At 42.8% G+C, this 24,059-nt stretch overlaps 1 protein-coding gene across 1 annotated transcript in view; it reads left to right on the top strand.

Moving 5' to 3' along the window:
* Positions 1 to 23,817, top strand: part of rdx (BTB/POZ and MATH domain-containing protein rdx) — a 111,358-nt gene extending 87,541 nt beyond the window's left edge. The window contains exons 3-9 of the mRNA XM_071587350.1: positions 13,717 to 13,838; positions 14,538 to 14,689; positions 15,041 to 15,168; positions 15,299 to 15,476; positions 15,750 to 15,928; positions 17,289 to 17,431; positions 20,432 to 23,817. Coding sequence (XP_071443451.1) covers positions 13,717 to 13,838; positions 14,538 to 14,689; positions 15,041 to 15,168; positions 15,299 to 15,476; positions 15,750 to 15,928; positions 17,289 to 17,431; positions 20,432 to 20,576 — 1,047 coding nt within the window. The 3' untranslated portion in view covers positions 20,577 to 23,817. The remainder of the gene's footprint in view (positions 1 to 13,716; positions 13,839 to 14,537; positions 14,690 to 15,040; positions 15,169 to 15,298; positions 15,477 to 15,749; positions 15,929 to 17,288; positions 17,432 to 20,431) is intronic.
* Positions 23,818 to 24,059: the final 242 nt, after the last annotated feature.

The raw sequence follows: 24,059 nt of genomic DNA, 5'->3' as shown, positions 1-24,059 counted from the left end.
AGGGGGATGCCGGGCGGGTTGGCGACGACGACTCCGTCACCAGGACTGCGTTCGGATCGGGGTGGACCCGACGCGGGCGGCGAGGATGGGGTCCGCTCGGCGAAATTGGGACTGCCTTTCCGTAAATAGCGGAGGGGGGGGAGGCGGCGATCGCCCTGCCCCCTCGACGGGAGATTGCGCGATTGACGCAACTGGAGTCTGACCCACCCACCGCCCTCCTTTCGCGTCGACTCTCCTTCCTCGCTATTTCGGCACTGAAATCAAGAGAGGTCCGTCAAATCCCCTTTCCCCCCCCTCCCAACTTTCCACCGGACCCCGCCCACCCATTCTACTCTTTGAGTTTATCACTTGAAAATCCAAAAAAAAAGCTTCAACTCGTGTTCTCCTGGAAGTGCTGTTGGCGGTAGAGCAGAGCGGTGCGTTTATGCATTTCTGTCGTTTCTCTGTAGATGTAAGGTAGCCTAATCTCAATCAATATAGAAATGTTATGTCCATGTTGAATGCGTTTTAGTTCATTGGAATTTTTTCGAACAGGGAAACGAAATTAATGGTCGCGCCGAAAATTTCCTTTATAATATATCCTGCCATGCACGCTCTCATATACGTTCTTGTGAGTGTGTGTGTGTATGTATGTATGTATGTATGTGTATATGTATGTGTGTGTGTATATATATATATATATATATATATATATATATATATATATATATATATATATATATATATATATAATATACTCGATCCCCGGTATGTATATAATCAGCGTAATTGATGTTTCCGTGCGTTTTACATATAGGAACCAGTGCTCATTTCTATTGGTGACATAAATTGTCATAATAATTTAGCGAATTCACTGATTTCATGGCATTGGCGGTTTCCTAGGGATCAACATGAGGTAGATGATTACCTTCACGCTTAGTGGGTAACTGAACGCAAACTAATGACCCTTTTTATGTCTCGATATTTTTATTCGAGTCCGTTGAAATAATGGAATTCAGTTTACTTTCGCATTGTATCAATTGCTTCTATACTAATTCGCCATTCGACATACATTTCGCAAAATCCCGCATCCATTCCGTTAAAAAAAAAGAGCATTAGTCTTCTGAAATAACCCAGAGTACCGATTTTAAATACGTTCGTTGCAACCGTGCTCAATTATTAAAGCTCAGTTTATATCGCACCGTCCATCCATTATCGGGGGCAAATATGGTTATTTTTACCATAAATTTAACGTTTAATTTTTATGAGTGATATATAAATCGTACCAAGAGGTCTCAAATACTTGGTATTATGTTAATTCATCAACTTCCTCGCCCTACTGTGTCTCTCTCTTCCCCTAACGTTATAGCGAATGAATACACAGAATGACAAACTTGTTAATGTATTGAAATCAAAAATTTTAAACTGTGATTATAGATTGATACTCCTAATCATTCTCCCCACTATTGCTACTCCAATGTCCTCGTGTTTGACAAGCGGGGTTATACTTTCGGGTTTGAGATGTGGATTTTTTTCTGTTAACATATTTGCCTGGAAGAGATAATAGGTTAGTGAGTATCTCCCCATTGCCTTCTTCTAGATTAAATAATAAGGTTTTCTCTGAAACTTTAAAATTCAGGCAAAGATATGATCTCGGATTTAATTTTAGACTTATTCGGAGCGAATTTAGCCGTTTGACGAGCATGTCGACCGATTGATAATCTCCACGGCGATGTAATCTCCTTGTTGAAAAAATACACCGAAGTAGGATATGAAATCACTTCTTGTTCTCTGGTAACGAAGCGAAATATTCCAAGCACTCGGTAAAGGCTCTCTCGTCAGGGTGACGTGAGCAACCGGAAGTCCTGGAGGACGAGGAAATTACGCAGGCGTCATTTATGACCTGCCCCCATTTCCTCCTTCGCTGATTGTCGACGCTCGCTATAAACTTGGAGGTGCGGGGAATGATATTTGACATGAGAGACCGCGCTAGGTGTTCAGGAAGTGGAGCGTTTAACTACACACGCGGCATGGGACGACTCACCCGTGACCAGCTGAGGGCGAGCCTTGCGCCCCCGGGGGTCGCGTCAGCATCCCAGCAAATCGAAGAGATGATTAATTCAAAATCGAGGAAAGGACCACCCGCGGATATTTTAAATTATTCATTTAACGACGTTATTGGTGCGAGATAGAGACTTGAGACTTAGTCCCTTCTTTCGCCAAGCAGGAGCACAGAAATAACCGTTCGCATGTCTGTCAAGATGAAATCATATGTTTTGGCTCTTATCGTTCTTCCGAGTTCCTCCCACTCGCGGGATGTAACAATGCCGACCATTTTTCAAAACGCTTCCTGCTGCCGGTGTTAGCGAAGTTGACGGAGGGTATAAGGGCAAATCCGGACTTGAGATGTCACCGTGAAAGCTTCCGCAGGGGGGGGAGGGGGGAAAAGCGGGTCAGGATGACGGACATGTGGGGAGGGGAAGTATTGAAACGGGTGGAATTGCCTGCCGAGGTCGTCGGAAAGAGGACCGAGGTAAAATTCAGTTAATCTCGAAAGAGGGTGGGCTTTAGCTGCAACGGCAGTTACTCTCTTTTCTTACGGTTCGCCAGCAGGATTTATTAGAGTAGTGGCATAATCTTTTTGACCTTCCTTTTCCAGCCTCCGTGCTCTAATCCCGCCCCGGCATTAATCGCGTGCGTCCTGCGGCTCGCGTTGCCGCTGCGAACTCTTGATATTTGATTTCACCTCGGGAAATTGTGATATAGTAATGCTATTACATTTACAAGGTCTGTAGCAGAAAGAGATGAGGCTGGTATTTTTACGGGTGATCTGCTCTAACGGATCACAAACAGTGCGGTGTCACCTTATGGCGGCGTCTGTGAAAAGTCAAACAGCGCCTTGCTCGTGACCCCCTACCCACGACTTGTCTCCGCTCATCCGCGATTCTTTTCTGAGCTTGCGCACACTTGCTGTGTGAACTCTTTGTGTCGGTGAGAATGAAGGTTTTAGAGGAGGAGCGCGTGTGCATTTGAATTTCCTTTTAAACTCGTTAAAAGTTCAACTGAAACTAATTCAATGATTCGAGAGACACTTTGGGCGTCGGGCGCATTGTTTCCGTTGGTTCGACCGCATCCAATCTGGACAAGATTCGACCGATGAAGAACCGAGAATGGGATGGCCATCGACGTCAGCAGTTTCTCTGCGCTCCATTGGTAGTTTTTTTCCTTTGACCCGTCCGGTGGCACGGCAGAGCGTGGCTTGTGTCGTTCAATTCCCAGTCGGAAGCAGGAGGCGAACGATAATTCCCCATCCATGGGCGTAATTCTAGTCTCCGCGCTCACCACTGCTCCCTCCGCTGCTTGAAGTGTCGTCCCCGCCACCCAACTCCGCCCCACCCTCGCCTCAGATGTGTATTTTTGGGTCGCGTTCTTCCAAGGCGATCTGGGAGGGGTAAAGGTGGATTACCCGCCCCTCTCGTCGCGCCTTGCCCCTCCTCCTCCTCCCTCGGGGCGGAGGGAGGAAGGTTGCCGAGCCTCTCCTCACCCCCACCCCTTGCTTCCGGCGCGGAAGGCGGTCGAGGCCGCCTCACCCTCCCTCCCCCCAACACCCTTCTCCACATACTCCCCCCCCCCCGCCCCGGGAGGGAACGCGACGTTTTCCAAGGGGCCGTGGGCCGCGCGGCCTCCCCTAGTACCCCCTCATCTTCCGCGGGGGTGTCTTTGGGGGAGGCGGGCACCCTTTAGGTTGGGTATGACCTCGGGGGGAGGGGGGAGGTGATGCCGCACCCCCTTCCGCTGCACGTTCCTCAACGGCTCCTCTTCCCCATTCACGGTTGGGTGCTTGTGCTCATTCACGTTCAAGGGGCAGTTGTACGTACGTTGATCGTCGTTTGAATTTGACAAGAGTCACGTGATTTACATGATTTAACGTGTGTCTTCCGCGGGCGTATATCCGAGTGCATTAAGAGTTTAGTGATTCGGCATGCTCTAATATTGGGCACGAAATTACATTGATGAAAAAAATTACAATCGAAAGTCTTGAAGTACTCGAGAAACTACCTCAAGACGCACGGAGATTAAATTAATAACCGTCGACTTGAAGAAGAAATAGTTCGTACGAATGACAGGCGTTCAAAAACTTTCGCGTTGACCTGACACACAAACTGATTGGGCACAAGGTTGACGAATGATAATTGGGCACAAAGCCCAATTGTTTCGGATAAACTCAAAGAGGAGGAGGTACCAATGTCTAATTTTTTTCACGCGTGAAATGTTTTGCGTAGTGTTAATGCGAAATGAAAGCTGTTTTGGGTTGGTGGGGGTCGGGTGGGTGGGTCTCTGGGAAAAGAAACCCGAGGAGCAAGGATTTCATCGAAGGCGTGCGGCCGAAGGCGTGCGGCCGAAGGCGCATAGAGAGAGTGTGTGTCGAGGTACTTGTCGGAGGGTGGTGATTGTGGCAAATGTTGTCCGATTTCAGCAAAGTGAGGGACGAGAGGCCTTGTGGAGAATTTGGCGCGAAACGGGGAGGGTGAAGGGTGGGGCGGGTTGCGGCGGCCAACGGATTCAGAATTGAGAGTTTATGGCGATCGCGAAGGCCGAGTGGCTGGCCATTCGGCGTGCGTGCACTGCAGATGGTTCCCATGTCTCCTCTCCCTCCCTTCCTCCCTCCTGAGGGCTGTCCTTCGAACAGTTGCGGAGTGGAAGAGCCCGTAAGGGATGATGAGGGCTTCCGGGTTGACTTATCTATTTGCAGGGAGACTTCCTAATGGCCTGTGCAACCATTACCATTAGTATTGATCGGAAGGTCACATCGCGTATCTTTATACAAATCAAAGCCCTTGCTTAGTTAGTTAGTTGGGACGGTTTTGTTCATTCCTTGTTGTTTATTATTTGGAACTAATTTCCGGGTTACAACACCGGCCATTACGTACAAATCCTGCTGCGACACCCAAAACAATCACTCTCCCTGGTGAGTTTTATTTTTTGGTGCTTCCCAGAGCATGGAACATCACCACTTTTGCAATTTGTGGTGTTTGATTGATAGGTTTATCATGTGCTTAAGAGTTTTTCACCACCTCAGGACTGCTTCGGCTACGGTATTATTTATTCCCTACAATGGTCCGTTGCTGGGGGATGGACTTGCCGTTGTAGAGAGAGGGGGGGGGGGAGAGTTCGAGAGGGTTCCATTCCCGTGACCTTAGTCGTAGAGCTAATTAATTATTCGATGGATTCTGAAATCTTCATGCATGCGCCAAATACATCGCACAAAAATATTGACTTAAGGTTTACTTTAATAAAGCCCTAGAGAAGAGAAAACGGCGCGTAGTGATCGACATATCAAAGAAAAATGCCCGTTTGGTCAACTTTTGGGTGATCATGAATAAACATAAACGTTTTTCCGTAGACAAATGAAATTGTGAACTTAACGGAAGTGCTACTACCATAATGAATGAATCACTCAAGAGATATCGATGCGTTCACTAGGTCTATACTTATATCGCTGTGGTTCAGTTAATCGAAAATCGTCGTGAAACTTTGGGCACTCTTTATGATACTAATGTATAGAAAGGAATTGCCCTTGGATGAGTAGATTTCTCACTACGTTGGCCCTAGTACTAGGTGAGATCTGCCCAATCAAACCAATCCTCTCGTTCATTACTGTGGTTTCTCTATGATAACATTTTCCAAGAGATGAATGGCCGCCAAAGTAACATGGAAATGTTCTAATTAATGAACTCCGGAGTTGTTTTGAACTTAACGTATCTTGGAGGGAATGTGACTGGCCCTTCCCTCGTGTGAGGCTGGGAGGACTGACTGGAACATTAGACTGCGCTTGGCAGGCGTGTCTTATTGATGACAATAGACTTCCAGTTGTGTTGTCTGTCGGTGGTCCGCGGGGTCGAGGTTTCTCTCCCGAGGGGGCGAGATACTACTCGTGGGAGAAGGGGGAGGGTGAGAGGGTAGGGGTGGGGCCTAAAGAGGGGGGGGGAGCGACGGATGGAGCTCGAGCCAACGTGTGGGCGGTATTAATTAGGCATTCGCGCTGACCAGATCAGTTTCCGTGTGCGAGGCGTTCGCACAATATCGCCGGTCATTGAACTCCCGGGGAGGATTTTCGCGAGCAAGCAAACATCAGCGATGGCGTTGTCGTAAGTAGTCACGAGAAATTCCTTTCCGCCGTTTCACCCCTTCATTGGTTCGTGTGGGAGAAAGGACACGTGGCGATACCCCTCTACGGCGATATGCGCACTCTCAAACCCCTCCCCCCCCTTTACTTCTCTCCTCGCCCAATGTCCTGCTGCTCGTTTTCCGTCTTGAACCCGGAGGGTTGGTTGCCAGCCGCCGTGTGCCTATGCCACCCTGTCTGTCAGTGTCCAGAAAACAATATTGCATCCACGCCCAAACCAGTCGTTTCCGAAATGGGCATAGTTGGGAAGCCGCGATGATATTTCTCCCATCATCGTCATGGGCTCGACATAAATTTCTTAAATAACTTCCACATTTCACATCCGTCAACTGTGTATATTATTGCGCCCAACTATCGGGTCAAAGAAGTCACCCTGCGGGAAGTAGATGTTCAGCCAATAAGATAGCACACAAAACTCGAGAGTTTAAAAATCTTCTTGCCTGAATCCTCGCAAGTATGGAGGGCAATGAACTCAGTTCAGTTGAGCGCTACTATGTAGACCAGTGCTGGCGAGCAGTTTTCATTTTTTTTGTGTTGATATGGGGAAGATAATCGTGCGAAACGTCATCTGCGTGCTTAAGAAGGCTTACGTACGCTTTTGCATTTCAATCGTTGAAATTGGCTTTGATTGCTTAATCAGCGGCCAAATGAATGAGGAAATCTTGGGCGTAGTTCGAGATTCATATTTATTCATCATGTTTTTTTCTTGCGTTTGCGTCGATATTATCCGTGTAATAATGGACTTCAGAGTGCAATGTCGATTATTCTCCGAGTTGTGAGGCTATAAGGAGTTGAAAAATAATGATTTTTTTCATGAAAACAGAGGACCTAAGATTACGGTAGGGCCTCTGTCGGATTCAACACACCATCTTGGTGTAGAAGATATTGAAGTAATTCGGAGAGTTCCATGAACCTGGTTAATTATGCAGTTAATAACGTCGATCCAGTTTATTTTTAAATGGGGACTAAAGTCATAATGTAGGTTAGTAGCTAAGCTTAGCTTCCCGTCTACATTTCTAAGAAGATCCTAGCTGAGAACCCCAAGGAGAGAAAAGGAGAGACTAGCCGTTTTAACTCGACACTGTTTGACTTGTAAGCCAGTGTTAGTGGATGTGGGACGACATCCCTCGAGTGAAAACTGTGCAGGAACGGGTGAAATCGGTTGGTGACTGCGTTGATGACTCGCCACTTTGAGGTAGATTCAACTTCATTTTGACAAATTCCAAGGAAATGCGGGAGATGCCGCAACAGTAACTTTTTCGGACGGAGTCATCTTCTAATGTGCATTTCAATGCGACAATTTCAGAGTGTAAAAATCATTCGCCTTGACCGGGATAGGCGCAATGATCCCGGTCAAGGCGAGTGATTTTTACACTCTGAAATTGTTGCACTCATTTTGAAAGTTGCGGATTATCCAGTGATGGAATTACATTTTTCTGATACAGAATCGGATGCACTGGTCTTAGTCACACGCCCATTCGTGTCGATAAAAGTGATGCACGTTTGTTTTGGCTGAGATGTCCTTCGTAGTTCTCGCCTCCCGACTAATCCGGGCAGATAATTAAGCGTTAGTTTATTTTACTTGCCAATGCAAATCTTCCTTCTCCTCTTTCCCATTGGAGTATTTCTAATCTCGGATCTTTCCCGCCGTTTATGTGTACAATGTTTGTTGCGTGTACTAGCCCTCGAGACTGTAAAAAAGTCACATTGAATCCGATCGTTTAGTGCTTAATTTGCGGGTGATATATATATATATATATATATATATATATATATATATATATATATATATATATATATATATATATATCACCCGCAAGAACAATAACACATAAAATACAAGAACACATAAAAAGATCACTCTCACGTTATGTCTTGATCATTTCGCCGGAATTCGGCTCCGTCTTCATCGGAAGAAATAGAAGTAATCTTAATATATATGTGTATATATACACACACACATATATATACATATATACACACACAACACACACACACACACACATATATATATATATATATATATATATAAACGCCTATATATATATATATATATATATATATATATATATATATATAAACGCCTCCATTGGAATGCAGTTCTTCAAACTGTTCATTAACTTTCCAATCTCTTCATTCCCTTAAGTTCCTTGCACTGACATTCATTTACCTACTTCGCATGGTTTATCCGTGGCCCTTTCCTGTTATATTATTCCGTGGACTGCTCTTGACTCATAATGGGTCCGATTTATTTGTTTTCTTCTTCTCTCTTTCCTAAATGATTAAATCCAGAGGCATTTTTCTCTCCCTTCCTGCCCAGAATTTAATTCGCCATTGTTTTTACTCAATTCTCATATTTGATCGCTTGGAGATGGGTTTTATTGTTCCTGTAAATTTAAGTCTGTCATTCTGTCGCCCCCCCCCTTCCTCTCCCCCGCCCCCGACCAGCCCCCTAGCCTCCTCCCTCACCACCCCAGCCCCAGATGGAACAGATCCGACGGCCGGAGGCTGGTTTCAGCGACCTTTCGATTCATTGGATTGGCGTCTAAGCCTGTTACCTGGGGGTGGTGAGTCCGCCTTCGATGCGATGGCTCATACGCATGCAATCTTCTCTCCGTGTTCACATAAAGGGGCGATGGACTGCTTCTGCAATCCTCTCTTTTTTTGTCGCAAACCTCTCAAAAGCGTCGGGGAATCATTAGTTGTCCCGGAGGCCTTTATTCTGGTTTTGGGAACGCTATTGAACAAAATATTTTAGATTTAACCTATAATTTCATCAATCCGACTTATTCAATGTTTTTTTTCGAATAAGATCATCATTCTAGTGGTCCGTTTATCTGGACTAAATTAATTTCGTCGGCCGAGTGGTGAAATATGCATTGATTGTCTTTCGTGGGATAGTGTCTCACTCGCGTCGGGTGAAAGCATATTTTTTCCTGGCAGATGCCACATGAGAGACAACCGCCGTGATGAACTGATGATAAAGCCTTATTTGTGGCCGAGTTGAAAAAAAATTGATCTATTTATCAATCCTAGGTTATTGCTCCGTTAAATGGGTGGTAATGCTACTCATGTCGGGAAAGTACGAGTATATCTTCGAAATAGAACGCTCTTCGGCGACGCACAAATATATAAAAACACAGTTATAGATTTTTTTCGAATAAGATCATCATTCTAGTGGTCCGTTTTTCTTTACTAAATTAATTTCGTCGGCCGAGTGGTGAAATATGCATTGATTGTCTTTCGTGGGATAGTGTCTCACTCGCGTCGGGTGAAAGTATATTTTTTGCTTTCTTGCTATGAACTAGGCGTTTTATCGCTATCGTAGGGAAAATGGGGTAAAGAAAGCCTGGAGCTTGTCATTTGGATGTAGCGAATAAGGTGATGACAATTCTCGAAGTCATACGTATTCGTGTTTAACCAGACCTGACACACACGTGCTCGACGTCAATGGAATGGTGGACCTAAACCAAACCTAGTTGTATTGTACTTCGGTGTGTGGCTAGTTATTTTATTCTGATTCTTCGTTCATAATGAAAGTATTTGAACTCAACCTCGATCCATTTCTCTCCCTCATCTCCCTGCACACCTCCAGTGTTTTAAGTGTTGCGTGTGTGTGTGCGTCTTCCCCCCGTGGGGTGTCCGCCTTTCCATTGCCCCTCGCCCACCACTCCACTCGCGGGCGCCGTTCTCTCTTGGGGGGGGGGGGGGGGAGAGAAGAGGGGGATCGCCTCTTTTGAGATTGGAGGAAAGTCGGCCTTCCCGCCGCCCTCAAAATCCAATTCTCAAGTCCTCGCCCGCCCGTCGGCCGCGCCGCGCGCGCCCCTAGCGGGAAATGGGAATTCGGTTGCGTCTGGAGAGGGGGGGGGCGGATTAAGGGGGCCGAGAGCATCCATCTCTCTATCCGCGGACGGGACGGCACTTCGCCGACATCGGACGACTCGATTCGCGGGGAAAGGTGGGCGGACGACGACCGTGTTTGGTCTTCGCGAATTCATTCACTCCTCTTCCCTTCCGCAACACGCGAATCTTTGCGGGCACACCCTCCTCCCTCTGGGCTCAGGGAAAAGCCGGAAGTGAAAATAGTGGTGCGCCATAAAAATAAAATCTTTTACCGCTTAACTGTGGTTGCCGAATTTCCGAGACACGGAGTGTACCATTCCGGTCGACCCCGGGGCAGACCGATTGCGCGTTCAAATATGTCAACCTAAAGCGCATAAGTTTAACGCTGCACATTATTTTTCCGTACGAGGTAGACCACATACCACGCACCTGACACGCCGCGTAGCAGTTTCCTTCCCTCTCGCCCCTCATTTCTCAATTTCTTGTCCAAGTTGACCTGCTTCTCTACTCTTCATTTTAATTTATTATTTTTAGATTCGTCTTTTTTTCTTAAGACCTCAAATGGTATGCATCACTTAACACGTGTGCATTAAATCATTTGAGAATGTTTTTGCGGCCATGCCAAAGGACACACTTAGGAGACTATTAGGCATAGTGTACGGTGAGGTAGTCTGCGGAAACGTGACATTGTAAACCTTCCTGTTCTGCTGTCTACCCTTTCCGAGTAATGGTTACGATTGAAGGAGCAGTAGCGTGATGAAAATTATAGTATGTTTCGGAAACCTTCGGGAAAGACGTGGGATTTGGGCCAGGGGTCATTTCAAGATGACAAGTACGCGACGAAACGGGCCGAATGCTATCGCCCCGAGGGCGAGGGGGATTTTTTTTCGCATCGTCCGGTGTCGTCCTCTATTGATTCGACCTTTGTCCACTATTTGAGCCCTCTTTCTATCCTCTGCTCTCTGCCGATAGAGAAGACGCCAAACCATGCGATGCGAGGCCGACTCTTAAAGGTTGCCGGTCGAACCTTTGATTGACTTTCTCCGGACTTTTAAAAAATAAGAGATTTAGGCTAGAATTGACTTTGTCATGTACATTCATCTCAAGATACCAGGAGGAGGGAGTAGATGACGGGCACTTGGTGTAAGTGTGTTAATAAAGGACTCGTGAAAACCTTGATGGGGAGCGCAGCTGTGCGTGCGGTGTGGACAAAATGTTAATGGAAGTGGGATGATAATAGACGTAGATCGGAGCTTTTGAGATGTGGATGTGGAGGAGGACGGAAAAGTTTAACTGGACAGAAAAGAAACAAAATGAGGGAGTGAATTGGCATGGTGGGAGAGAGGATTGTTGGGAGAAGTCAAAAAGAGACAAAAAGGTTGGATTCAGAGCATATTGATTGGCAGTGGGGATGTTGAAGACTTTGATGTAGGAGAGAGTGTTAGGCAAACGAGGAAAGGAGGATAGGGATGCTGGGCGGGATGAAGGGAGGAAGTGTTTAGAATTGAAGAGGGGGTCTGATATCTGGTTATGCGTTTTTTTGTTAAGAGAGGCAAGGAAATGGTCTCTGTACCGGTTGGTAGCTTTTGTCCATCAAAACGCACCTTAACCAGTGGATAACCGATAGTAATATTTGCCGACCGTGGTGCATTAGTTCCCCGCGGCAGGAGCATGGCGAATGCGGTTGCCCTCTTTTCGGCGTTATTTATCTTCTGCCACAATACTGTTTCGGCTACTTCGACTCTTGCGAGAACATGGATGAGAGAATGCGTGGGTGATGCTTCGGCCACGAGGCGAACACACTCACACACACACACACACACACGCACTCCCTCTCTCCCTCTCTCTCCCCTACGCTCTTCGGCGCCATCGGGAGGGAAGGGTTGACTCTCATCGCTGAGAGCTTCTCTTTTGTTTCTGCGCGCGTGCGTGCGTGCGTTGGGGTGAACGACTGTTGTTCTTCAGCACGGGGAGGGGCGTTGACCGTGAGGACAGTGACTCCCGACTCGATCCGTTTGTGTGTGTGTCCGTCCGTCCTCCGCTTCCCCCTCCCTCCCTCCTCTTTCCCCTCTCCTCCCCATTATGCCTCAACCCCCCCAATACCCCTCTTCCTCCTCTCCCCCCCTCTACGCTCCCTCTGATGATACATGCTCCCGCCGCCCTGCGTTGTCCTTCCTTCCGACCTCCCCCTCCCTCAGCCGACCGTGCCACCGCCTCTCCCTTCCTCCCCCGCCCCCAACTCCCACGCCCCTCCCTACCCTGCAAGGGAGGAGGAGGTGGAGGGCAGGTGGAGGAGACGACGACTGCTTTTGGTCCATGATCCGCGCTACTCTAAAGAGGGCCCTGCCGTCATAAACTCATCGTCTAAATATTTATACTGGACAGCCTGGACAAATACGCCAAGCAGAATCTATTGGACTGGTTTTTCCCAATTCTGATAAATCGTTTAAAAGTTAAAAAAAAATTCCTCGTGAACCACGAGTTCTGTAGTTGAAATATTATGTCTGTGATGCGTTTAAACTTGCTCTAAGTACTAAAAAGAAATGGATGCTTTGGTAACATGCGCCTCTTAAGATACGAAGGCCGCGGCTGTCGTCGGTCGGTGTGTTCAGAACGCCTCGTCCGAAGCTACAGGAGAGTCCCTGGAATCTCCTGGAATGCTGAACCACTCCATTCTCACATTGAATGAAAAATGGAAAAATATGATCGATTTTTTATTTTTTTGTTGCAATCTTGTATAGGGTCTCGGGTGATATTCTCGTGCGGAGTAGTTCGACCGAGTAATTTGAACATGATACGTAATGGTTTCGCTCTATCATACGCATTGCTATGGTTCAGTCTAATTTTCCGGTTTCTTAGAAGAAAATTAAGTCGCATCAACGTTTTTACCTCAACGTATCTCTCATTAGAGGGTCGCAAGTCTGGGAGCAAGTCCAAGAGCGGTACGCTTCCATCAGGGTCGTCTTTAAATTACCAGGGCCGCCACTGGACGTGCGTGATATATCACCGGGTTTGTGTCAATAGGATGCCCGCAAGGCGGCACCCGGGAAGCACTTGCTGCGATTATTTATGAGGAAAACTCAAATCGCCTTGTGATTTTTAAGACTTTGAATCTCGTGCTCAATAAACCTTTGCTCATGCAACCAGCGACGATTCACGTCAATTTAATTAGCTTTGAAGTCGATTCCATCTTGAGGCTTGAGACACCATCTATGGGTGATCAATGGACATCAGTATCCCCAAAGGGTTTTGATTTTACTACCTTAATGGGTAAGAGATGGAAGAAAGATTGTCGCTCGAATCGCGTAAATGATTTACATTGGGTGGGAACGCATTTTTGATAGTATTGCATGCGTAACTTTTGTTTACCGGTTATAGATTATGGCATAAATTATTATTAGACACCTAATGATTTGGCATTACTCCGAATGATTTCATTTTGGCATTGTATGCGTTTGGAATGGCATGGGACGTCGCTTGGGCGGGGATCGATCGAGTGCCGTGCTGCTCGCATCCACTCGCTCGCTCCGTAATGATTGCTCGAATTTTAATCACGCCCTTAAAAGCAAGCCACCAACTTTTATGCATTGGGACCGCCACCTCAATTAGATTAACCTCTTGTTGAGTTCATGTGTGTCCACATGTGTTGAAGTCACCCAATCCTCGTTATGTCGTGTACTAAAATGCGCCCTTCTTTTTGATTTCAGGTGAAAGTGGTGAAATTCAGCTACATGTGGACCATTAATAACTTCAGTTTTTGCCGAGAAGAGATGGGCGAAGTCTTAAAATCTTCAACTTTCTCCGCAGGGGCAAACGATAAACTAAAATGGTAAGTATTCTTGCCGTATGGGCAAAGCAATGCGTCTCTTGTACTTTAGTGTGTGTAATTTACAAGACTTCATTTTAACTTCAAGTAATAAGAAAAATCAGTGTGTTTTTTCGCTTTTTATTATAACTCCTTTGATCTGACAAATATTGGAGGAATTATATTTTCTCCCACCTAAAAGCTTGAAGCAGTTTTTAAACTCCCATTATGGGGCGACCAAAGCATTAATGATGCATGCATTGAACCGAGTAATTTTGCTTTCGGAGGAAGCCGATCTTTTTTTGGCTGATAATTCTCACCATTCTTCGAGGGAATGAATGTGATTTTACTTAGTGAATATAAAATACATAATTGCAGAAGTAGAGTAGCAATGGTAATACATGGAGGAATTGGAGGTTTGAATCAAAACTCTCCATTATTCCCCATGCTCTACTGTAATGACAGCTTATTAAAAGTGGAAGTAAACTGTTAAAACAATGTGTGAGTAAATTTACATAGTAAGCTTGCTCAAAAATTTTCACAAGTTTTGATTAATTTGAGAAATAACAAAAACTTTATAAAAAATATTAAGATATCTTTCCGAAAATTACCAAAAACAATTGGTGCACATGAATGTTATTGGTGCATAAAAAAGTGTAGTGGCTTTCCTTTGAAATTCTCGAGATGATTGCTAATCCAGTGTCTTTGTTCATTGATTGACAGGTGTCTTAGGGTCAATCCCAAAGGCTTAGATGAAGAAAGTAAGGATTACCTCTCATTATATTTATTACTAGTCTCCTGTAACAAATCAGAAGTCAGGGCTAAGTTCAAATTTTCCATTCTTAATGCCAAAAGAGAAGAGACCAAAGCAATGGGTAAGTTGAAATATCTTTTTTTTATTAATTTCCATGAAATATTCCTGATTCTGAATTCAATTCTGTCACTTATTCTCTTGTGGAACCTATTTAAAGGCCCAAAATTAAAGACTCTCGCAAGCTTATCCATTGAATGCAAGAGTATGGCAATGAAGAGCAAATTCAATGAATATGATTCCTGAATTGTTGTTGCAACAAACCTAAAGCTTCAATTAGTTTTTACCTCATAAGCATATTTTTGCAATGGTGTTGTCGAGAGGGTGACAGTACTCTGTATATCTATTTTGCACTGAGTGAAGAGGAATATGAATACACTTATGCATATGTATGCATGTTTTTTTTCGATTACAGAGAGTCAACGAGCCTACAGATTTGTTCAGGGCAAAGACTGGGGGTTCAAGAAGTTCATACGCAGGGATTTTCTTCTAGATGAAGCAAATGGTTTACTGCCTGATGACAAATTGACAATATTCTGCGAGGTTAGTATAACTGCGAATATTTGTGATTTTTTTCAAGAGAATTTATGTATGTATACCACTGATATTGGGTTTAGTGAAACAAAACTGGAAGGTATTTTCGTTTTGTTAATTTGATTCATAATGTTTTCAGGTGAGTGTGGTTGCAGACAGTGTAAACATCTCAGGCCAGTCAAATGCTATTCAATTCAAAGTACCTGAGTGTAGACTTTCCGATGACCTTGGCATGCTGTTTGAAAATCAAAAATTTAGTGATGTTACGTTGGCGGTTGGCGGGAGAGAATTCCAGGCACATAAAGCAATCCTTGCAGGTTGGTATACTTGCCACGATATTAATTTTTGATGTTTTGTGTGCATCCATCTGTGAGAATAATGTACGGGTATTAGTGTGTATATTGTAATGGTTATGGCACGTGAAGTATTATTTTAACTAATAGTGTTGTGCATGTATTCACTGTTGAAATATCTCCATTTTACCTGTTGAAGTCTATTTTGTCTATGCTGTCGTTATAATTTTGTCTCTTGAACATCTGATTCCACATTTTTGCACATGCTAAAAATACCATGGTATTCTTTCATCCCAGCGAGAAGTCCTGTGTTTGCTGCCATGTTTGAGCACGAAATGGAGGAGCGCAAGCATAATCGGGTCGAAATCACCGATGTTGATCATGAGGTTTTACGAGAGATGTTACGTTTCATCTACACCGGGAAAGCAGCAAATCTAGAAAAGATGGCCGATGACCTTCTTGCCGCTGCTGACAAGGTAATTGTGGGAATGAGTGAACCCCGAAGAATGTGATAATCAAAGGGGCTGGGGAAAAATGTCATTGAAATACTTTCAAAATATCAGTCAAGTGCTCGGTTTTTCAACTGTTCCTAAGACTGAAAGAAATAACCAATGCAATGGAGATGAAATCGAAGAACCTATATGAATAGTAATTTGATTTTGTATTCACAATGTGAGATGATAACTAGTCAAAAAGATGTTGCTGACTTCTTCTGATATTCAGGGTGTATATATGTCTTGAGGTATTATTGTGATTTTAATAAATTTCAGTCGCAAATCTTCATAGATTGTCAAAAGTGTTATCATTTTCAAAAGACGAACAGCGAAGCAATTCCTAATTTTTAATCACTTTGTTATTTATCACTGGTACAAATTTAGAGCCAAGTGAAATACAGATCATACTATGCAAAAGGTCAAAATATAATAAACCTGAAATGGTATCTAATTCTTGATTTTGCATTGTGAAATGTGATGCAGGCCATCAATCACTCTCCTGTTAATTTTTTATACTATGCATTACATGCTTGCTAAATTAAGCACCTTTGATTTTGTAACTTTCTTTCTTGAGTAGGCAAATAAATGCCAAATGTCTTTAACAGTATTTTACTGGACACAAAAAGGATAAATATCACAATAAAAACTCATTTAAATTCTAAATGTCTCCTTATTGTCATGAATTATTTAAAAAGGTGAGATGACCTAGTTTTTCTCACACCATATAGTGTTACATTTGATTATGATTTGCAGTAGAATATCACTCCACTCAATTTCTTTAAATTTGGCTCCTGCATGAAATTCTGTTCAATCTGAAACTAGAGACACAAAACTATCATCCAAATGATGTCTTAATTTTTGGTCAAAATTAATGAAGTCAAGTTCATTGACTTTCAAAGAAACTGCGGGAGATGCCGCAACAGTAACTTTTAACGGAGTCATCCGCTAATGTGCATTTTAATGCAACAATTTCAGAGCGTAAAAATCATTCGCCTTGACTGGGACTCGAACCCAGATCCCTCAATATCCGGTCGAGTGCTTTAGCCACTTAAGCTACCGAGGCGTCCTCTTAAAAAAAAAAAAAATTTCAGAGTTTAAGAGGACGCCTCGGTAGCTTAAGTGGCTAAAGCACTCGACCGGATATTGAGGGATCTGGGTTCGAGTCCCAGTCAAGGCGAATGATTTTTACGCTCTGAAATTATTCCTTTATTCATTGACTTTATTAATTTCTTCGATTGGGTTAGTGATGCTTATCAGTCCTTGCATGTAAATCGTTTTATTTATTTTTTTGTCCATTTAAAAAAATGTTTTTCTAACAAATTCATTTCTCTTTCATGGACAGTATGCCCTGGAGAGGTTGAAAGTTATGTGTGAAGAAGCACTCTGTACCAATTTATCGATTGAGAATGCAGCGGATATCCTGATTCTTGCAGATTTACATAGTGCAGACCAATTAAAGGCCCAAGCTGTTGACTTCATCAATACGTAAGCTTACTTAACATCCTATGAATATGAAAAATGCTTTCATGGTGGAGAATCTGTGGAAGTTGATGTACTCTCTGTTTTCAGGGTGCACATAAATCTGTATTGACACATGTGTTAACTAGCTGAATCCACAATTGGCAGCCTTTTTGTGTTTGCTCATGTCATGGTTTTGAGAAGAATTATTCTTTTTTACTGAAGACTATGCACTAGGGTATGAAATCAAACCCAGAGAACATGATAATTCAAAGAAGTTATTGACAATGCTAATTTTCACCCATTGTGCGTTATATTTGCATATTCTTTTGATAGTGTGGATAAGTACCATGTCCCTCACTTCTTTGAACACACACTGCTTGTGCAAAGTTATTCCCAAATGATACTAGTAAGAGTATGATTATAATCATTCATTGATTGATGGAACTTGAATGTAAGAATATCAGCATCAAATTTGAGGTCTGATGATTTCCAACCTTATGTCTAGTGCTCAAACTGCGATCTCTGCTCAATATCAAGAGACAAGCGAAAGGGATGTGCAAAAGGCTTCATCCAATCAGGAATTAATGAGAGAAAGGAGATCAATTGGGGATTTTGTCTGATTATAGCTGTTGTTGTTAAATAGGACTTGCTGATCCATCATCCACTCTCACACAAGAATTGGTTTGATAGATGCCAAAGCGGGTTGCCATTCATTTTCTAATGAGCAATCCTTTTCCTTTGCCAATTAGCATGCTGTTGATTTATAGTCAGCTTTTTGTTGCCCTGTATATAACATGGTTGCTTTTGTGTTCTCCTTAATTTTAGAAATACTGAAAAAAGAAGTTGCTACGGGTGTCTAATGCACATGATAATTGGATATACAAGTATTCGTTGATTTTAGAAGTACTGAAAAAAGAAGTTGCCATGAGTGTCTAATGCACATGACAATTGGATATACAAGTATTCGTTGATTTTAGAAGTACTGGAAAAAGAAGTTGCCATGGGTGTCTAATGCACATGACAATTGGATATACAAGTATTCGTTGATTTTAGAAGTACTGGAAAAAGAAGTTGCCATGAGTGTCTAATGCACATGACAATTGGATATACAAGTATTCGTTGATTTTAGAAGTACTGGAAAAAGAAGTTGCCATGAGTGTCTAATGCACATGACAATTGGATATACAAGTATTCGTTGATTAGAGAAGTACTGGAAAAAGAAATTGCCATGAGTGTCTAATGCACATGACAATTGGATATACAAGTATTCGTTGATTTTAGAAGTACTGGAAAAAGAAATTGCCATGAGTGTCTAATGCACATGACAATTGGATATACAAGTATTCGTTGATTTTAGAAGTACTGGAAAAAGAAGTTGCCATGAGTGTCTAATGCACATGACAATTGGATATACAAGTATTCGTTGATTTTAGAAGTACTGAAAAAAGAAGTTGCCATGGGTGTCTAATGCACATGACAATTGGATATACAAGTATTCGTTGATTTTAGAAGTACTGGAAAAAGAAGTTGCCATGGGTGTCTAATGCACATGACAATTGGATATACAAGTATTCGTTGATTTTAGAAGTACTGAAAAAAGAAATTGCCATGAGTGTCTAATGCACATGACAATTGGATATACAAGTATTCGTTGATTTTAGAAGTACTGGAAAAAGAAGTTGCCATGGGTGTCTAATGCACATGACAATTGGATATACAAGTATTCGTTGATTTTAGAAGTACTGAAAAAAGAAATTGCCATGAGTGTCTAATGCACATGACAATTGGATATACAAGTATTCGTTGATTTTAGAAGTACTGGAAAAAGAAGTTGCCATGGGTGTCTAATGCACATGACAATTGGATATACAAGTATTCGTTGATTTTAGAAGTACTGAAAAAAGAAATTGCCATGAGTGTCTAATGCACATGACAATTGGATATACAAGTATTCGTTGATTTTAGAAGTACTGGAAAAAGAAGTTGCCATGAGTGTCTAATGCACATGACAATTGGATATACAAGTATTCGTTGATTTTAGAAGTACTGGAAAAAGAAGTTGCCATGAGTGTCTAATGCACATGACAATTGGATATACAAGTATTCGTTGATTTTAGAAGTACTGAAAAAAGAAGTTGCCATGGGTGTCTAATGCACATGACAATTGGATATACAAGTATTCGTTGATTTTAGAAGTACTGGAAAAAGAAGTTGCCATGAGTGTCTAATGCACATGACAATTGGATATACAAGTATTCGTTGATTTTAGAAGTACTGGAAAAAGAAATTGCCATGAGTGTCTAAAGCACATGACAATTGGATATACAAGTATTCGTTGATTTTAGAAGTACTGGAAAAAGAAATTGCCATGAGTGTCTAAAGCACATGACAATTGGATATACAAGTATTCGTTGATTTTAGAAGTACTGGAAAAAGAAGTTGCCATGAGTGTCTAATGCACATGACAATTGGATATACAAGTATTCGTTGATTTTAGAAGTACTGGAAAAAGAAGTTGCCATGAGTGTCTAATGCACATGACAATTGGATATACAAGTATTCGTTGATTTTAGAAGTACTGGAAAAAGAAGTTGCCATGAGTGTCTAATGCACATGACAATTGGATATACAAGTATTCGTTGATTTTAGAAGTACTGGAAAAAGAAGTTGCCATGGGTGTCTAATGCACATGACAATTGGATATCCAAGTATTCGTTGTATGCACTTTTGTTCACTTGCAACTTAGCATTTTCTTAATTCATCACTGAAAGTAGGTCACTCTGTTTAAATGATCTCAAATTAAATTTAAACTTGCTATCCACACTGATTGAATTATTTAATCCATGACCTTCTGAGTGGTGGAAATCAAACTAGTAAGAATTTCATGTCTTGGTGTGATCTGAAGATGATGTGATGGCTTGGACGTGGTTGATGAGGAGAGGTTCCTCTTAGTAAACAAACAAGCATCATTCAGTGCAGAAGTCGTTGCTGGCAACTAACAGCCAATTGTCCCTTTGGTTTCAGGCATGCCACCGATGTGATGGAGACCGCTGGCTGGAAGTCGATGATCCACTCACACCCCCACCTCATAGCGGAGGCCTTTCGGGCCCTGGCAACCCAACAGATCCCTCCCATTGGGCCACCACGCAAGCGGATGAAGCAGAGCTGAGTGGGTGCAAAGCAGGCCCTGCTGCAACCTTTGACCCGACAGGGGGTGGCCGTTGCTTCCATTGGAGGGGTGTGTGGTCAGTTGAGTGGTGGCATTTCATCCCATGGGTCATGACAGACTCAGAATAATTCCATTGCTTGCACACTCGAACAATGGGGAAGCCTTCAAACTGGCTGCAGACTGGTCCTGCCGGGATGATTGTGTCCAGCAGATGCAGTGGTCTTTCAGGGCAAGAGTCGTCCCCCCTCATGTCATCTACCTCTTAAAGAACAAAAGTCGTCATGGCACTGGGAAGTCTGCTTGGGAGTGATGGAAGGCCCAGTCTGTGTGCCCTGGTTATGTCAATTGTATTGCCACCAGAGTGCGTGCCCCAATTTGAAGAAGTGCGTCTCTCAGGTTACAACATCTCTGTTGGGACAAATGACGGGGCTGGTCCCCAATGGTTTCAGGCTCAGTTGCCTTTGGTGTCGATCTCACATTAGAAAGTTGGACGAATTGCTCTCGCCTGCCTCGATCTCTCCCTCTATATAATCTCTCTCTCTCTCTATCTCAATCTCTCTCTCTCTCTCTTTGTTCCCCCTCCCACCCCCATCTTCTTCCCTACTTTCATACGATGCCCATTTTCTCCCCCTCCCCCCCCATCAACTCTCCAATTTTTTTGCCCGAGTGTGGCAAGAATAAAAGTGACCAATTGGTGGGGAGTGGGTGGGAGTAATTAGAAAAAGAGAGACCTAATTGGCCATCCCAAAATTTTCCCGAAGAGTATGCCAAAATAATTAGTTTCAGTTTTGCTCTCGCCGAGGGCAGAAAATGCAGATGATTGCTGTGAAATCACAGTGACAGTGAACTGTGTGGATGCTTACGTGAGCTGTGTGCGTGTGTGATCACGGTGATAATGTTTTCATTGTGAGTGGACATGTATTACATGGATTGTACAATTGTATGCAATGTGGACTCCACAAAATGGTGGCATGGGATCCAGCGTCCTTGAGCTGGAATATCCGTGCAAAACATTTAAGTGTTGAGATCCAAGACTTTTTTTTACCATTTAAGTTGAAAATGTGTTCTAGCTTGTGGTTTGAAGAAGGCCTCAAGGACCTCACATCCCAGTTTTTCCCAAAAGTCCTCCACAGAGTGGATGGAGGTGATCCTCCCACCAAGATGCCAGGTGAATTGTAACAAAGATAGTCTCGTGTGTCCTGATTTCATATTTTCCAAGTCCAGTTTGTATCTGAAAATTGGTAAAAATGAATTCTCCGGTAATTTGGAGACAAGAGTGTGTCCTCCCAATCGGTGGGCTGTTTCAGGATGTGCTTGGATTTCTCGTCATGACCCTTAAGTATTGCTGTTAAATTAGTTCAAATTGAAAGTTGGTCATGTTGAATCCAGAGCAACAAGTATTTGGACCATGGACTTAAACAAAGCAACCCCCCTGGCATCATTCACTTTCGATCTCTGTTCATCTTCATTTTGTTTTTTTTTTATATAGTTTTGGTTCCCCCATTTGAGAAGTGCTACTGGGGAAAATAATTTATTCCAAACATTTGATCATTGTTCTTCACTTCCTGATCTGGCAGTTGTGTAATGCACTTTTCATTTTCACTGTGTCGTGTTAGCATTGGCTCATCATTCCTTGAGAGCATGCGTCTGCCATTGGGTTTGAGCGGCTTGTTTTTAATGCTGTGTAAGCCTTTGGGATCCTTGTCAAGTTAGTTCTCCTTCTGTGACATGGGTGTCTGGGTACTCAGAATGAGTTTTTGCTCATCCCCTCTGTTTTAGAATGCATTTAATCTGTGTTGACCAGAGTGAGCCAATGGAATAACCGGCCATGGTGGGGCTGATCTGTTCATTGTAATAAATTCATATGTGATATACTGGTAATCAAGGCATTTTTCTAGCCAAGGACAGGTTCTGTTTGTTTCATTATGTTTTCTTTTATGTAATGTGAGAAGTAGTTAGCTAGATCATGTAGAGATAACGTCTGCATTATTAATGTTTTCATGTGTCCATGCTGACTCCCAAGATTTTGTCTGAGGAGACCTCATGTTTTGGCTCTTGTCTTGCTGACCAAGTGACAGTATTGTCATTTGAGGTCATCTTGCCAAGTGAATGGTACTTACAGAAGTTTTAATTCAAAAGTGGTGAACTGCTGTGGCAATGTTTCAATCAAATTTGTTTTTGTATTCCTTGTAAGTCCCCCCTCAGAACATATTATTGCCCCTTGTGGGGAGAGTAAATTCAATCAGTATTTCTGCGAATAATTTACTTAAATTACAAAGAAGATTTGCTCCTGTCATTTTAGTTCGAATCTAATCGTTTAAAAAAAGTTACATTGTTTGAACATGGAATTGTTGAGATGCACTTTAAACATTGCTACCAATCACCAGCGTCCCCTCGTGTCTCCCGCCCTTCCTCCCCCCATGCTGACTCCTCCTGCTCCCTCCCTCCAGCCTCCCTCCTCTCGTCCCATTTGCATTGTCCCTTGTTGTGAGTCCATTCTTGTCCTCGCATGGCTCCTCAAACCCTGCCGAGAAAATCGATCCATTCATTCGCTCCCCTCCCAATCATCCGATTTGCTAAGTGTTTCCTAATCAGCATCCCCTTCCGTTCCCACCCTCTCCACACCCCTTCCCATCATCACCTCCCTCAAAGCCCCATGCCATAAATGTTCTGTGATATGCGTTTCCTTTTTTATTTACTCCAGTCAGTCTCCCACCTTATTTAGTTTTAGTGGAGAACTTGTGGCTTGTAAAAAATAGTTGAGATGGTGCATTTAAGTGGGACATAAACTAGGAGGCATCATTTGGGCTCATTTTTGTTTGAGTTGGGATACATTGGGGTTTTCAAGTGAGGTATATATATATATATAGAATCAATATTATGTGCATAGCTTTTGTGTCTACTGATGGCTTGTGCATCAGTCAAAGATTAAAAAAAAAATAATAAGGAACCGTCGACAGTTGCCGAATGGAGAATTTTTTGATGTTGAAGTACAAGCAACATTATATTACCTCACTTTTTGGATTGAAAACTCACAGAAAAAGGTTTGTTTTATGCAGATGATGTGTAGAATGTGAAGATGTGTTCTCAAAACTAATGTTTCTGTACTTTCTGTGAACAGTTTTGTGTTGAAAACCAGTTTATGTGGTAAATACAGTGAATGTCCCATGTTCATTATCCATTTTCAATTATCATAAAAAGTCATTGCACCAACATCAATAAATTACATTTTCATGATGAATGGTGGATTTTATTATCGTGTTACCCACGTGTACATCCTGGTGTTCCGTGCAAAAAAAATGCTTGCTGCCAATAATGAGAGTGGATATGGTCTTCTTAAAATTAAACGGAGTTGTTTGGATGAAAGGGAAAACAAAGCAATTAAAGCGAATGAACCTAAGTCTGATTTTTAGAAATAATGACCAAGAAGTTTTTAGTCCCAAATTATGTTGAATATTGATTTCAAAAAATTTCTAAAAATTA

This window comes from Hetaerina americana, unplaced genomic scaffold (genome assembly GCF_022747635.1).
Source record: "Hetaerina americana unplaced genomic scaffold, ioHetAmer1.1.p SCAF_3, whole genome shotgun sequence".
Lineage (NCBI taxonomy): Eukaryota > Metazoa > Arthropoda > Insecta > Odonata > Calopterygidae > Hetaerina > Hetaerina americana.
This window is presented reverse-complemented; position numbering and strand designations above follow the sequence as displayed.